General features: G+C 37.0%; 1 protein-coding gene across 1 annotated transcript in view; it reads right to left on the bottom strand.

Annotated features, from left to right (window-relative positions):
* LOC109049870 (succinate--CoA ligase [GDP-forming] subunit beta, mitochondrial-like) overlaps positions 1-13190 on the bottom strand; it is a 97608-nt gene that overhangs the window by 34374 nt on the left and 50044 nt on the right. Inside the window, exons 8-9 of the mRNA XM_042734415.1 lie at positions 12625-12786; positions 9768-9910 (exon numbers count right to left, since the gene is read on the bottom strand). Of these exons, the coding sequence (XP_042590349.1) occupies positions 9768-9910; positions 12625-12786 (305 nt within the window). The remainder of the gene's footprint in view (positions 1-9767; positions 9911-12624; positions 12787-13190) is intronic.

Here is a 13190-nt window from a genome sequence, read left to right as displayed (position 1 = left end):
TTAGGAGTCGCATAAATTTGTAGATAAAAGTAGGTAAACACCTTTCATTTCTAAAAAAAAAAAAAAATGTTTTTCCCTCAAAAGTACTACAAGAGAAAATGAAATCATTGAAAAACCAGACTAGTTCAATTCCACAACAGTACATAATTTGGTGACAGGTTCCATAAACATTACAAAGCACCCTAACAGTGAAATAAATCATATGACTGATGTAAAATTATCAGTTGAGGCATTTTTGCAAATGTAATTTAGCTGTGCTTCATCAATCCTGGTTCTCACATCTGGTTCATCATGCCTTTTGGTTAAACTTTAAGTAAATTGCATCCATAAACACGAATATGGCATAATGTGCAGTGATAATGTGGAAATGACTAAACAATACTCTGATGTTTCATCATTCATGAAACCCATCTTCGCCACAACTAAATCCTTTCTTACCAGTTTTTTTTTTTCCCTCACAACTTCTTTATCCTCTTCGCTATGCTCTCTTCGGTTCTGGCACACTATTATCTGACAGCAATTGATAAATGAAGTAAAGATAAAGGAAAGAAGAGCTAATTAATATCGAGAAGAGCTTCAGGTTGCTCATCGATACAGTGCTTTAAAACACAATCTAACTTAGGAGAGAGAGAAAGAGAGAGAGACAGGCACAGATAACGATGAGCTCAGGCAATGCAGGCCTCCTTTGAGCCACGTGTGTAATGATCGCAAGAATAATTTGGAGGAGATAGCAGGGAAATATCAGATCAACATTTCACTTCGCACTCTCCTGTGCAATGCATGGGACCAGATCAGATTTAGCATTTGTATTGGACAGCAGTACACTTAGGAATACAACAACAGACCTTATCTGGCCGAGATTTGTGTCGAAAGGGAAAAATAAAGAGGCCCAAAGGAAAAACTTCATACACTGCAATCAACACCGAAACCAAATTAGAGAAGAATATAAACGCTTAATAAAGTGTAACCTATGGTAAAGGAGGGAGTGATAGTAAGGTTATCAAATGAAAATTTCACAGGGATGGTCGAGCAAGATAAAGCCACTACCATTCATTATTTCAAAAGTTTATTACACAGACAACTTGAGTCTGGGACAGATCCCACAAGTGACTTTATAGATGAAAGTAGAGTTGAAACGATACCAAAAGTGTTGGTAATCGCTGCCAATTCTAGTAAAGTTTCAAAATTCTCCATACCAAAACTAATAAAAGAAATACACTGTTTTAAACACATAAATAAAAAATATATATAACATATATACTGCATATACCATTGTACCTGTACTTTTTGACATTCAAACATCTATAAATTTATACAGAAACTCATCCTGGTCTCTGAAAACAGCTCAGTGATTGGTTGAACGGTCTTTCCTCATTGCATAAATGGACAGTACATCTATTAGCCTTTCACAGCCCTGCCTGCCCGTCAAACACTGTATTTATGCTCAATGTTATGACAAGCTCTCATGCATGGAGCGAGAGTGTGTGGATGCCTGTAAAGTGGTGTGTGTGTGTGTTTCTAATGAGTATTATAAAACGTTCAAGCAAAGGAATATGACAACGATATCATTTATTATGCCACAATTTGTTAAACTACACGTCAGAGACTCAGTGCAGATGATTCAAACTTGAGATCAACTCCTGATCCCTTTTTCACCCTATCATGTTGCATCTCTTCTGTTAAAATCAGGGAAGAGTCCAAAATAGCCAAACAACCACTTGTAAATTTCAGTGAGCATCTTCCTGCACATGGTCCTATGCACACGTTATTTAAGCTCAACCAATGAGTCGACTGTACCGTTGAACAGATCAAAGTAAAAGACTAGATTGAGGCACACAACAACCTTTCTGACTAACAAAAAATATAGATGGCACATTGTAAGCAAATTATCAAAAGCATCTGTTGAGTGCCTCTTCAACTGAGGACTTGCATTAGTCAATGAAATATAAGCTCTCATACTAATTGGATATAAAGTCCTCCATGAGGTTTCTAGGAAAAAGATCACAGGCCCAGTTTAAAAAAGTAATATCAAAAGCTGACATTTATGCAGAACACACTCTTTTATTAGAAACTGACTATACAGCACAGATATCAATCTGCATGGGGGTTATTTATTTATTCATTCTTTGCTTAAATTCAGGCATTCAGGGATCTAAAAGAGATCAAAGCTCACTGGATGATGTGTTTGTACATGAACATGGATGTTTTGGTGGGGGTTGATGGCGATTTTTATCATCATATGTCCATTAATGAGATTAAAGAAGATCGTAACCTTTGCTTGCTTCCTTTTCATTACATCCTGATTCCACTTTCCTTTTACCTTTGTCTCTGTGTTCTTGGTTAAGAATAGAATAGAATAGAATAGAATAGAATAGAATAGAATAGAAAAGAAAAGAAAAGAAAAGAAAAGAAATACACTAACATTCAAAAGTTTGAGATCAGCACGCTTTTCTTTTAAGGTATAAATAATTTTATTCAGTGAGGATGAATTAAAATCGACAAAAGTCTAACAGCAAAGTCATCACAAAAGTTTTATATTTCAAATAAATGCCTATAAATGTTCTTTTGAATTTTCTATTTATCAAAGAATTCTGAAGAATTGTATCAAGGTTTCCACAGACAATATTAAGCAGCCAAACTGTTTTCAAATGTTAATAAGAAACATTTCTTGAGCAGCAAATCAGTATATTAGAATTATTTCTGAGGGATCATGTGACACTGAAAACTGGAATAATGGCTGTTAAAAATTTAGTTTTGCCATTACAGAAATAAATTACATTTTAAAATGTATTAAAATAGAATATATTTTAAGTGTATTAAGCAAAATTTAAATGCCAGAAGGCTCAGTTCCTTTTTATATATATATAACTGATGTACAATTGTTCCCTATGTTGTTCGCAATGACCATATACACTTAATATGCTCAAATATTCTGTGATGTCAACTTCACAGGGCACTACTGGGCAATCGGGACATTTATAGTTCCCATTAAAAACCATCTGCAGACAAACAGTCTTTTTAAATGAGCTCCAACAAACTTTAAAGTGAAGAGTATACATCCTGTGCCACTAAAAGCACTAAATGGATGTATAAAATGACCTGACTTGGCTCAACCAATGACAGTTTGGAGTGGGACTACCTGGGGGAGTGTTTGAAACTATGTTTGAAAACCAGTCATTAGTTCTGTTTGTGGCACAAAAATGATACACGTTAGCTTTAAATTTAACATTACAAAGTGCTATTTATTGTGTCAGCAAGGTCACATTTCCGGTTGTAATTGTACAATAACTTACATTATAGTTTATTTTCATCTCATCCCTGGTTCAATATAGCAGAAGGTGGACACAACAGGAAGGTTGCGATCTCACCACGTTTCTTCTTCAAAATAAATCACTTTAATCTTCAGCACTAAGACTCAGACCACTACAGTGCAAATAGGCTCCAGAGCTAAAACAACTAATTAAGAGTCATGAGTCATTTTGCAGTTTGCATCCCCTCTAAATCTGCTAAAACTTCTGCTGTGAAGATTAAATAATGACCTGGACTAAAAAAGAGAAACTCTTTGTCTGCCTCCAAGAGATCTTACTGAAAATCCAATAGACGTTGCCTCATTCGGAAAAAACGAAACGCAGGATTTGCATTTCTGAGCACATTTTTCTATCCCGAATTTGCATAACAAGCTCTCAAACACTTTTTTGAGAAACGCCTTATGTGAAGAACATTTTCCAAACAAAACAAGCATACTCCAGAGACCTCATGCACGCAAGGTAATACTGAAAGCAGCTTCTTTGCTGCTCGCTTGCTAGCACATCAGAAAGAACAGCGCTTAGTTTTATTGGTTTTTGTAAAGCATCATCCATCATACTCATGGGTGGGAAAGAAAGTTTTGAAACAAATGTTGACAATATCGAAAAACTCCCGACCACTTAGGAGCTAACTTGTTTTGCGGGACTACCTAACCAGGTGGAATGATTACTAGTGAGTAATTACATAACAGAAAACATAATCTAAGTGTTCCCGGTCAGGGATCAAAATGATGCAAGACTGTGGACACCATGCGATTTCAGCCCATGAGGAAAGATTAGTTATTGTTTGCTTATGTATTCTTCACTGTTCCTTGAGCTTCAGCAGCCCGAACATAAAATAAATGTGTCTCCTGCCAGCGAGACATTGTTCTATCAGTCAGCATTAATGGTCTGAGTGCAGGGGCCGAGAATCTGGCGGAGCGGGGCTCCGTTGAGCGCGGGCCGGGGCCAGACAGCCAGACGCAGGGGAAATGAGCTCCATTACTGAGGTGGCCATGTTGGGGCTGGGAGATTGGGCTGGCTCTTATTGCCTGTGTTTGGTACAAATGGGAAATGTGATTCCCTCAGGCCTGAGACAGCCGAGAAGGGACAACTGATCATTATACCCTAACATCACCAGCACAATGGAGATGACAGGGGCATGGAGGCCCCAAAGGATAAAAATGATGGAGTATGTGCAAGTTGGGAGCGAGAGTATATTTGTGTGTTTGTACTCGTATATAAAGGCCAGAGTCATGCTTAATGTTGAGCAGACAGTGGCACAGACAGTAATGAGGAGAGCAGAAAGAGGGCTTCTCATCCTCCAACGTTAACCTCTCTTCGCTTTTTCATTACCCTACTGCATCTTTCCATCCCGCTTTATTCACTAGCATGCTCTCCCCATGCTCCTGCGAGAGACTCTGGCCATGAAGCAGGACACAACAAGCCAACAGGATTTTGCAGCTCATCCGCTGAAGATGTTGGATAAGCTATGAGTGATTGTGGAAATAGAACACAGACTGAAATAACAGATTTTCAGATAAAATGAGCTTTAATCCATTTACACTGAAATATAAATGCAATATATTCTAAATTATAATAAAAAGATTAAATATTAAAATTACTAAATATGAAAATAAACACAAAAGTAAAAGACATTTATATTTCTAACAAATGCTGTTTTGTAAACATTCTATTCATAAAAGTTTCTTGGGAAAAAAAACAAATCATATTAGAATGATTTCTGAAGTATCATGTGACACTAAAGACTGGAGTAATGACTACTGAAAATTCAGCTTTGCCATCACAAAAATAAATTACATTTTGACATGTATTGAAATAGAAAGCAGTTATTTTAAAGTGTGCTAATATTTCACAATATTACTATTTTACTGTATGTCTGATGAAAAGAATGCAGCCTTAGTGAACATAAGAGACTTAGGGCCAGATTTACTAAACAGGGCAAATCACCGCCAGAGCGCAATTCCAAAATTACATATCGGCCAACACAATATGCCAAGTGCAGCACAACTTAGCGTGGTCGCAAATAAGCAGAGCCAATGCTTATCAGGTGTGGGTGATCTACTTATGACACAGGTGCAAAATAGTTTAAGACATGCCTTTTTTGGGCATTAAATAATGGCGCAAATACCAGTAAATTGCACAAACATTAGTAAATCATGTTGCATGATTTATTTTAATACCCCACCCCCCCCATAAATTTTGCATCTGAAAGGGAAACTCCAACAAATGAATATTCAATAAGTTCAGGCACAAAAATAACTGTGTCCATACCTTTTCAGCACTAATTCTTCACTGCGTATCTTTAGTAAATCCTAACAGTACTGTTTTAACACCAAAAGACAGTTTGTTCTGGTTTGCAAGCTGTTAGTAAATCTGGCCCTTATTTCAAAAACATTACAAAAATCTTTTGAATGGTAATATATAAAATGTTAATTGCATGCTAATTTTACTACATATAATATAGGGCTGTGCAATTAATCGCATTCGATTGTTATGCGCATCTCATCAGTAAAGCCGGTCCCGTACTTAGTAGTAAATTACCATTACCTGCTTTCAGATTGAGCAGCATTCACTACACAGATCTGTCGTTCACTGACAATTAGGCAATATCGCGTTCATAATCGCATTTGATTTCGAACGTGATAGCTTGTCAGTGAACTACGGCTATGTGTAGTGAATGCCGCTCAATCTGAAAGCAGGTGATGGTGATATACTACTAATCACGGGACCGGCTTAACTGACGAGAAGCGCATAACAATCAAATGCGATTAATTGCACAGCCCTAATATAATATGTACATTCTTAAATCTTACAACTCTCTTTTATTTCCCCTGTTGGTCTAAAATAAAATTATTTATAATTTAAAATGAGTTATGATTTATAAATATCATAATTAACAAATGTAAAAAGAAAATCATACATTTTATTTGTTGTAACGTTTGATGTGGTAGCATAGAGAAGCTAAATTAAACTTAAAATATGTTTCCTATACTTATAAAACTTAAAAAAAAAATAATAAGTATTGTACTTGCAGCATACAACATTTTGCACCACAGGATGATGCATGTTCCAAGTTCAATAATTAAAAAATAAAATAAAATAAAATTGTGGACACTTCATGCAATCAGTTACATCATTGTCTGGCTTTCAACACGGGCCAGTTCCGAGAGAGTCTGGCAGATTCCCCCGGTCAAGCACCAGCTCCATTTCAGTGTAAGAGAGGCATATTCAATCCCATGATGCCCTGAGCAAACATGTGTCATCTCCAAGACAGAATGAGTGAGTTGCATCTCCAAGATAACACATTATTGTGCTGTATGGGACCTCAAACATTCATGTTCATAGCAGTTCGACCAACAGAACTGACACACAACAACATTTGTTTCAGGTTTACCTTGCAGCGGCCAGCAAATAGTATCAAGCTCTAGCACCGACTCCTAGTTAACCTCAAATACACATCACACAACCCAGTGCTGCAGCCTTTCTCTACCCAGGGCAGGTGAAATCCCCACCGGTCACAATTACCCAGCCAAGCACCTTCATCAAACACCCAGTGCCTGGGAGCCCGTCTGACGTGCCACAGCCCTAATTCACTCCCACTCCAAACTACACTGCATTGGGACCAAATAGCCATGAGCAAAAACATCTATCCATCCACGTCTCCCACATCTAACTTTGAAGGGAGGGGGTGGGATAATGGCGTTGTTTAGCCGTTGCCATTTGGATTCGACTAGCAGGTGCTTTCGGCTTTTTCTAAAACCGTGGCAAATGTGTAATGTTTTATTCATGTTCTGTGATAAAACTTTGCAATGTGCCGTGTGTGGTGTGTGTTGACTAAGAGTAAAGAATTCTCCATCGCTCTTCCACATTTCTGTGTCATAAATAAAGAACTTGAACAATGCCTATTGACGGAGACTTATGTAATCCAGGTGTTACAAAATGTGTCCACTCTCCACATACTTCTATGGTACTGCCTTCATCTATCAACCTAACCATTATAAATTTAAAAAGAGAGGCTGTTTTAATAGGTTTGGAATTGGAGGAAAAAGGCTCGGGGAGCAAATGCCCCATGTCCGAGGGAAAAAAAAAGTAGAGAAACTAAGAAAGTGAGAGTGGGAGACAGTTCAAGAGTGCCTCTCCTTTGAGCTGTCAGTGAAGGTAGCTTTGGTGAGTAAGAATAAAATAAATTTTGTATATCAAAGGGGTGCATATATACACAACACATTTGCCTCCCTGCAGACTCTAAAGAAAAGGTTACACAGTCTGGCGTACATCAGCTTAAACTCTCCATGCTTCAATTTCAAAGTACAACACTGCAGTTCTAGCTGTACTTTAAAAATGTTCAGAGTTTAAAAAAAAAAAAAAAAAATTAAATAAATCTAAGCCTGACAGCATTATTTCACATAATGTCGATTACTAAGACATAATTTCATCCAACCCTTGGTTCAAAACTGAAAATTGTCGTAACTGGAGGGTTTAAAGGAAAAACAAGCTCACATTTGTGTTAAAGTACTAACGTTAATTTCTTTCTTACAAAATGTGCATTTTTGACCCTGAACATATTTTTTAAATTGTTATTACAGTAGGCCCACATTGGAGGTGGACGGACTAGTTATTCATCACCAACATAATATCTTCAAGTTACTTCATGTACTTCAACAAGGAAGTTACATAACCTCCCTTCTTGGTATCCTTGCACAAACATTTTGGAAAAGATTTTAGTTTAAAGTTAGCAACAACTTTACACAGGTTAGTAGGTAATTCTGTTCGTCTCATTTTAACATTTATAATATTTAAGTCTAGTGTCTATAAACAGTGTATTTGGTTGCTTTCATTGAAAGTGTATTTTTGCTTAAAAAAATATTAACAAGTCAAAAATATTTTTGGAGGTAATCAACATGATGCAACAACTGCTGTCAGCTAAGCTTAATTTGTATTGAACCTCAGAACATTCGTTAAATACATTCCGATACTAGAAGAGTGGTGTACCTCAGGTGTCAGTTTTAGGACCATTTGAATTATTAGTTTTCTAGTTCATTTTTGCAGCTTTTTCTGACAGGTGTGGATGGGTTGATTTTGACCACTAATCAGTTGGTAAATTAATGAGAATGATTTAAAGGAGGCAAGGGAAAAGATTCCCAAAACAAACAAATCAAACATTTCCGATGGAAGATAGAAGGCAACTGCGTATTTCATCTTGCCAGAGGATCCACTAATTAACATTCCCATTAATATTCCTTCCACAGAGCCTGGGTGGCTGTGAACGCTTCTGTGAAATGCAAATCGCTGTACACAGAGGCTCCAGAATGGGAACTGTGTGACTGCAGGGGAGGGCCACCACTCTACCCCAATAGAGCTTAGAAAATTTCAGGTGCCCCATTGATGACAGGAGGGCCGGAGAGACAGGAGGAGACTGAAACTATACACTTCAACTGTATACACTTTGAAAATATTCAACACAATCTTTCCGCCTCCTTTATCTAATCAATTATGATTCAGTGGGCAAAATAATGGAGCATAAATACATATTTTTGTGTTGTTTGGCAACAATGAATGTTGCCCATTGTGTTTCATGGTTTTCTTCACTGTTTTCCTTTGCTGATAAATTCATAGAAAAACAAAAGTGTATCTTTCATCTGAGAACAATATGAATATGAAGTGATTCAATCTTTAGATGAAATCACTTTCTGCATGTGCGAAGTGTTGCTGCTCCAAGCTAGAATACTCGAAAACCAAGGTGTGCTATTAAATCCCAGCCCTCCTGTTTTCTGACACACAATGAACATGATACTAGATGAATTCTGTTTCACAATATTATAAACATAGTTCTGTTATGAAGATGTCAGTGTGCATCCAGAATACAAACACACTGAGCTGAAACCAAATCAGGTGCATACTGACGTGTGCTTACAACAAATACAAGCAAATTATTAGCAACGTGCCAAGAATTCTGCTTCGGAAAAGGATCATTATCTGAGAAACAATTCCTCTGCTCGTAAAAGCTGCAAGAAAAAGGATCTTGCGCTCCAGAGCGAGTAATCAACAGGAGGAGGACAGCAAGTGTGTGTCTGGGGGAGAAAAAAATTGGTGAAAAGATGAGTTATGAGGTGTGTGTGTGTGTCTTGGTGTGTTTACAATCACAGAGCAGAAAAGTGTGACTGTAGCGAAGATATTGACCAAGGCACAAGCTGGTAATGATGGTAAAAAGAACTGGGTTCGGCCACAAGCCCACAGTCCTTTGTGGTGCCTAAGGAGTCAACAAAATCTCACATGGAGGAAACTTCAAAGAGCGGAAAAGTAATACTAAATTGAGAACCGTAATGAAGTTAAAGGAGAGCAACTTTAACTTTTTATTTCTTATCACACTCTCAAAACACCTTTATATTAATCATTTATGGTTGAAGTAAACTTACTTTGGGTATTTACATTTTTGGTTCAGATGAACATAATTATTCCTACCTTGGGATCGGCAGTGAGAAGCTTGAAGGCTGCATACACCTGGTTCTCCTTTACACCTCCACCCAGGTCCAAGAAGTTAGCAGGCTTTCCACCATGCAAGTCGATAATATCACATGTTGCCATAGCAAGGCCAGCACCGTTAACTGTGGATACAGACCATATATTGGACATTAAAATATTAGCTCAGCTGTACAACTTTCTATCTTCTATGGAACACAAAAGGAGAAATGTGTTAAAGGATTAGTTCACTTCACTTAATTAAAATTTCCTGATAATTTATTCACCACCATGTCATCCAAGATGTTCATATGTTTTTTCAGTGAAAAGAAATTAAGGTTTTTGAGAAAAAACATTCCAGGATTTTTTTTTTTTTTTGATTAAGTGGACTTCAATGAGACCCAACGGGTTGAAGATCCAAAGTGTAGTTTCAATCAATACAGTTTCGAAGTGCTCTACACGATCACAACCAAGGAATAAGTTTTCCTCAATTTCTTTGCGACTGAAGAAAGAAAGACATGAACATCTTGGATGACATGGGGGTTATTTATATAATTATCAGGAAATTTTTATTCTGGAAGTGAACTAATCCTTTAATAATATGCCAGTTGCTTAATTTTATGAAATTAATATTTATATGGACAGGAACCTCCAGGCTTCAAAAATGACACAAGTCTATGATAAAAACATAATAAAAGTATAAAATATATCATAAAAAATACAACTATATCTATACAACTATATGACATGCCTTCTGAAGCTATATAATAAATTTGCCTGGAAATGAAAGTCATTATTCACTTATAAACAAAGAAATCAATAAATGATTAAGTTGAAATCATTAATCAGATAGGTGAGATTTGTAAAAGAATCATTGGGTCAAAATGGATCAGCTGATTTATTAAAAGAATCTATCTCAAAAGATTTGTTTATAATAATTCGGACATTGCCAACTCACTCTGTCTCTTAAATATCAATCTGTTCTTCATTCAAAACTACTGTATGGACTGTTATGACACTTTTAACATTTCACAACCCTAGTCCAAAATGACCTTCATTATATTGAAAAGGATATTCACTACAATGATACGCAATATAATTTGATAATATTCAATATAACAGCCATATTTTTTTTTTTTAAAGGGCTGCTATTATGCTTTTTCTTTTTTTCAAGTTAGTCTGTAATGTTGCTGTTTGAGCATAAACAAGATCTGCAAAGTTACTAAGCTCAAAGTCCGATTCAAAAGGAGATATTTTATTTAACACAAATCACTTTTCAAAAACTACAATGAACGACTCGTTTGGACTACAACGCATATTTTCTGGGGTTTGTGATATCACAAAGATCGACGAATGGGACGAGACCTGGTTGAGCTCCACTATAGAAGACAACAAGACGTGTCGGAGACACGCTAGCTTTCCCAAGGCACTTAGAGTGGTTACAATCATCCCGGTTTAAATCGCGGTCAAATTGATTTGATTTTGATGCAATATTTACACTGAAGCTCACAGCAGGCGGCTATGGTAAGGAGCGTGATATTTCCCGACCAGGCGTCGAGTGCTGTCCATCACAACACACACTGAAGCAGCTAACCAATCACAGCGCATTTCGTATCTCAGAAGGCGGGCCTTCATTTGATGCAGGAACTATTCCAGCCGTTCATGCCAGACTGGGTAGAGAGGTGATGTAATAATGTAAAATATGTGAAAAATATAGGTTTTTCAAACAACTTAGTATGAGAGCCTGTTCTAGTACACCCCCAAAACAAAATCAAGACCTTGTAAAAGAGCATAATAGGACCCCTTTAAATTTCTTGTGCTCCATGGAAGGAAAAAAGGTTTGTAATGCGAGTAAATAACTGCACGATTTTCCAAACTGATGTTTAAGTTGGTTCCAAATTAGCAATTACAGTATATACATGGTTATATAAATACAATAGCCTCGTCAGTACAGCACATTTACAAGAAAAGCACAGACAAAAGCAAATAAAAAAGTAATTTCACATCCCATCTCCAATGAAAACACAGCTCAGCTCTAAATCTGCTGCCCACTGCTTTCCAAGGAAAGCAAATTGTGGTTGACTAAAAGTATACAGGGTGTCAAGAGTGGTTGTAGTATCTGTGTTAGCCGGCCTGGTGAGTCCCATCTCGTCGTGCTTTGAGCTGTAAGGCAGCCAACTGATTCAGCCATTTCCTGCTCATCCCAGCTCTCCCGGCTTCACACATCTCCCCTTATTCTGTTCTTCAGTGCTGAGCTAACGTGTTGGCACAGGCTCTGACAATCGACTCAATAAAGTGAAATTCAGCTGAACAGCTGTCGCTGTGCAGGTTTACAGAGCTTTTAAGGTGTAAACTAACGGCAAGTAAATTGTGCGCGAGTGTGTTTGTGTCTACACGACAAGGTCAGTTAGAGTCACTTCTGCGCTCATCTTGTCTATACACTCCTTTCTTGGCGCTTTGCTGTGTGAGCCGTGATTTATAATGAGGGACCACTAAAATTAGAATAACAACAATCACCTCTGATGACTCGTAATTTTTTCGGAAGATTCCTGCTAATTAGAGCCCATCGGTTCAGGCAGGTCCCTTACGGAGCTGTTAGAGAGCTGCTGGAGATGATGACTGGATCGGCGCCCGTTTGCTAACACTTTCACAAAATCCTGTTCTCAAGACTAAAATAAACATGTTGGAAACTACTAAGAAGAGCATTTCTAAAGCTGGATTTGAAATCTCCCTTGAGACATGAGCTTGATTTGGAACAGGTTTCTGAAAGCTTTGAAATTTCAAGTTCATTTGGTATGTTGTTCATTATTTCATGTAGAAGTTCATCTGGTATTTTAGTATATGAAAGATTAAAACAAACCAAAACAGGCTATGTTTCCATCCAGTCCGATGTACTTGAGATCATGTCTGGCTGCTTCGGTCTCCAAGGGGTCACTCTCCGCGGTATCGTCCATGGCGAACACAGCTTTCTGTCTAAACTCCGCATTGTCGTCGAAGTTGATTTTAGCATCAAAGCAAACCACTGTGGACAGGGAGCAGAAAAGTGTTGGAACATAGAGTCATATACCGTATTTCAAAGCACTTTTGTGTCATACTCATACAAAAGTACACAGGGAAATATAAACAAACAGCATATAAAAGTAAGGTAAAATCTCAAAGTTTACAGGTCAGTTTATGCTAAAAGCTGTACAAAAACTGCAGTTTTTGGCAAAAACCTTTCTCTAATCTCTTTAATTCTGTAATAATTTCTGGATTAAAATCAATTTGATATTTTTGTAAGGATTAAATGTAAATGGCTACTCCTTTGTTTAAAATAAGGAGAGAAGGAATTCGTTTGAGGTCAGTAAGTTTTTTTCTTTCTTTTTTTTTAAATTATTATCTTATTAACTGATTTATATTTTATTATTATTATTATTTTATTATTTT

The sequence above is a fragment of the Cyprinus carpio genome, chromosome B11, assembly GCF_018340385.1.
Source record: "Cyprinus carpio isolate SPL01 chromosome B11, ASM1834038v1, whole genome shotgun sequence".
Classification (NCBI taxonomy): Eukaryota; Metazoa; Chordata; class Actinopteri; order Cypriniformes; family Cyprinidae; genus Cyprinus; species Cyprinus carpio.
The sequence above is the reverse complement of the archived record's forward strand: the minus strand, read 5'-3'. Positions and strand labels throughout refer to the sequence as shown.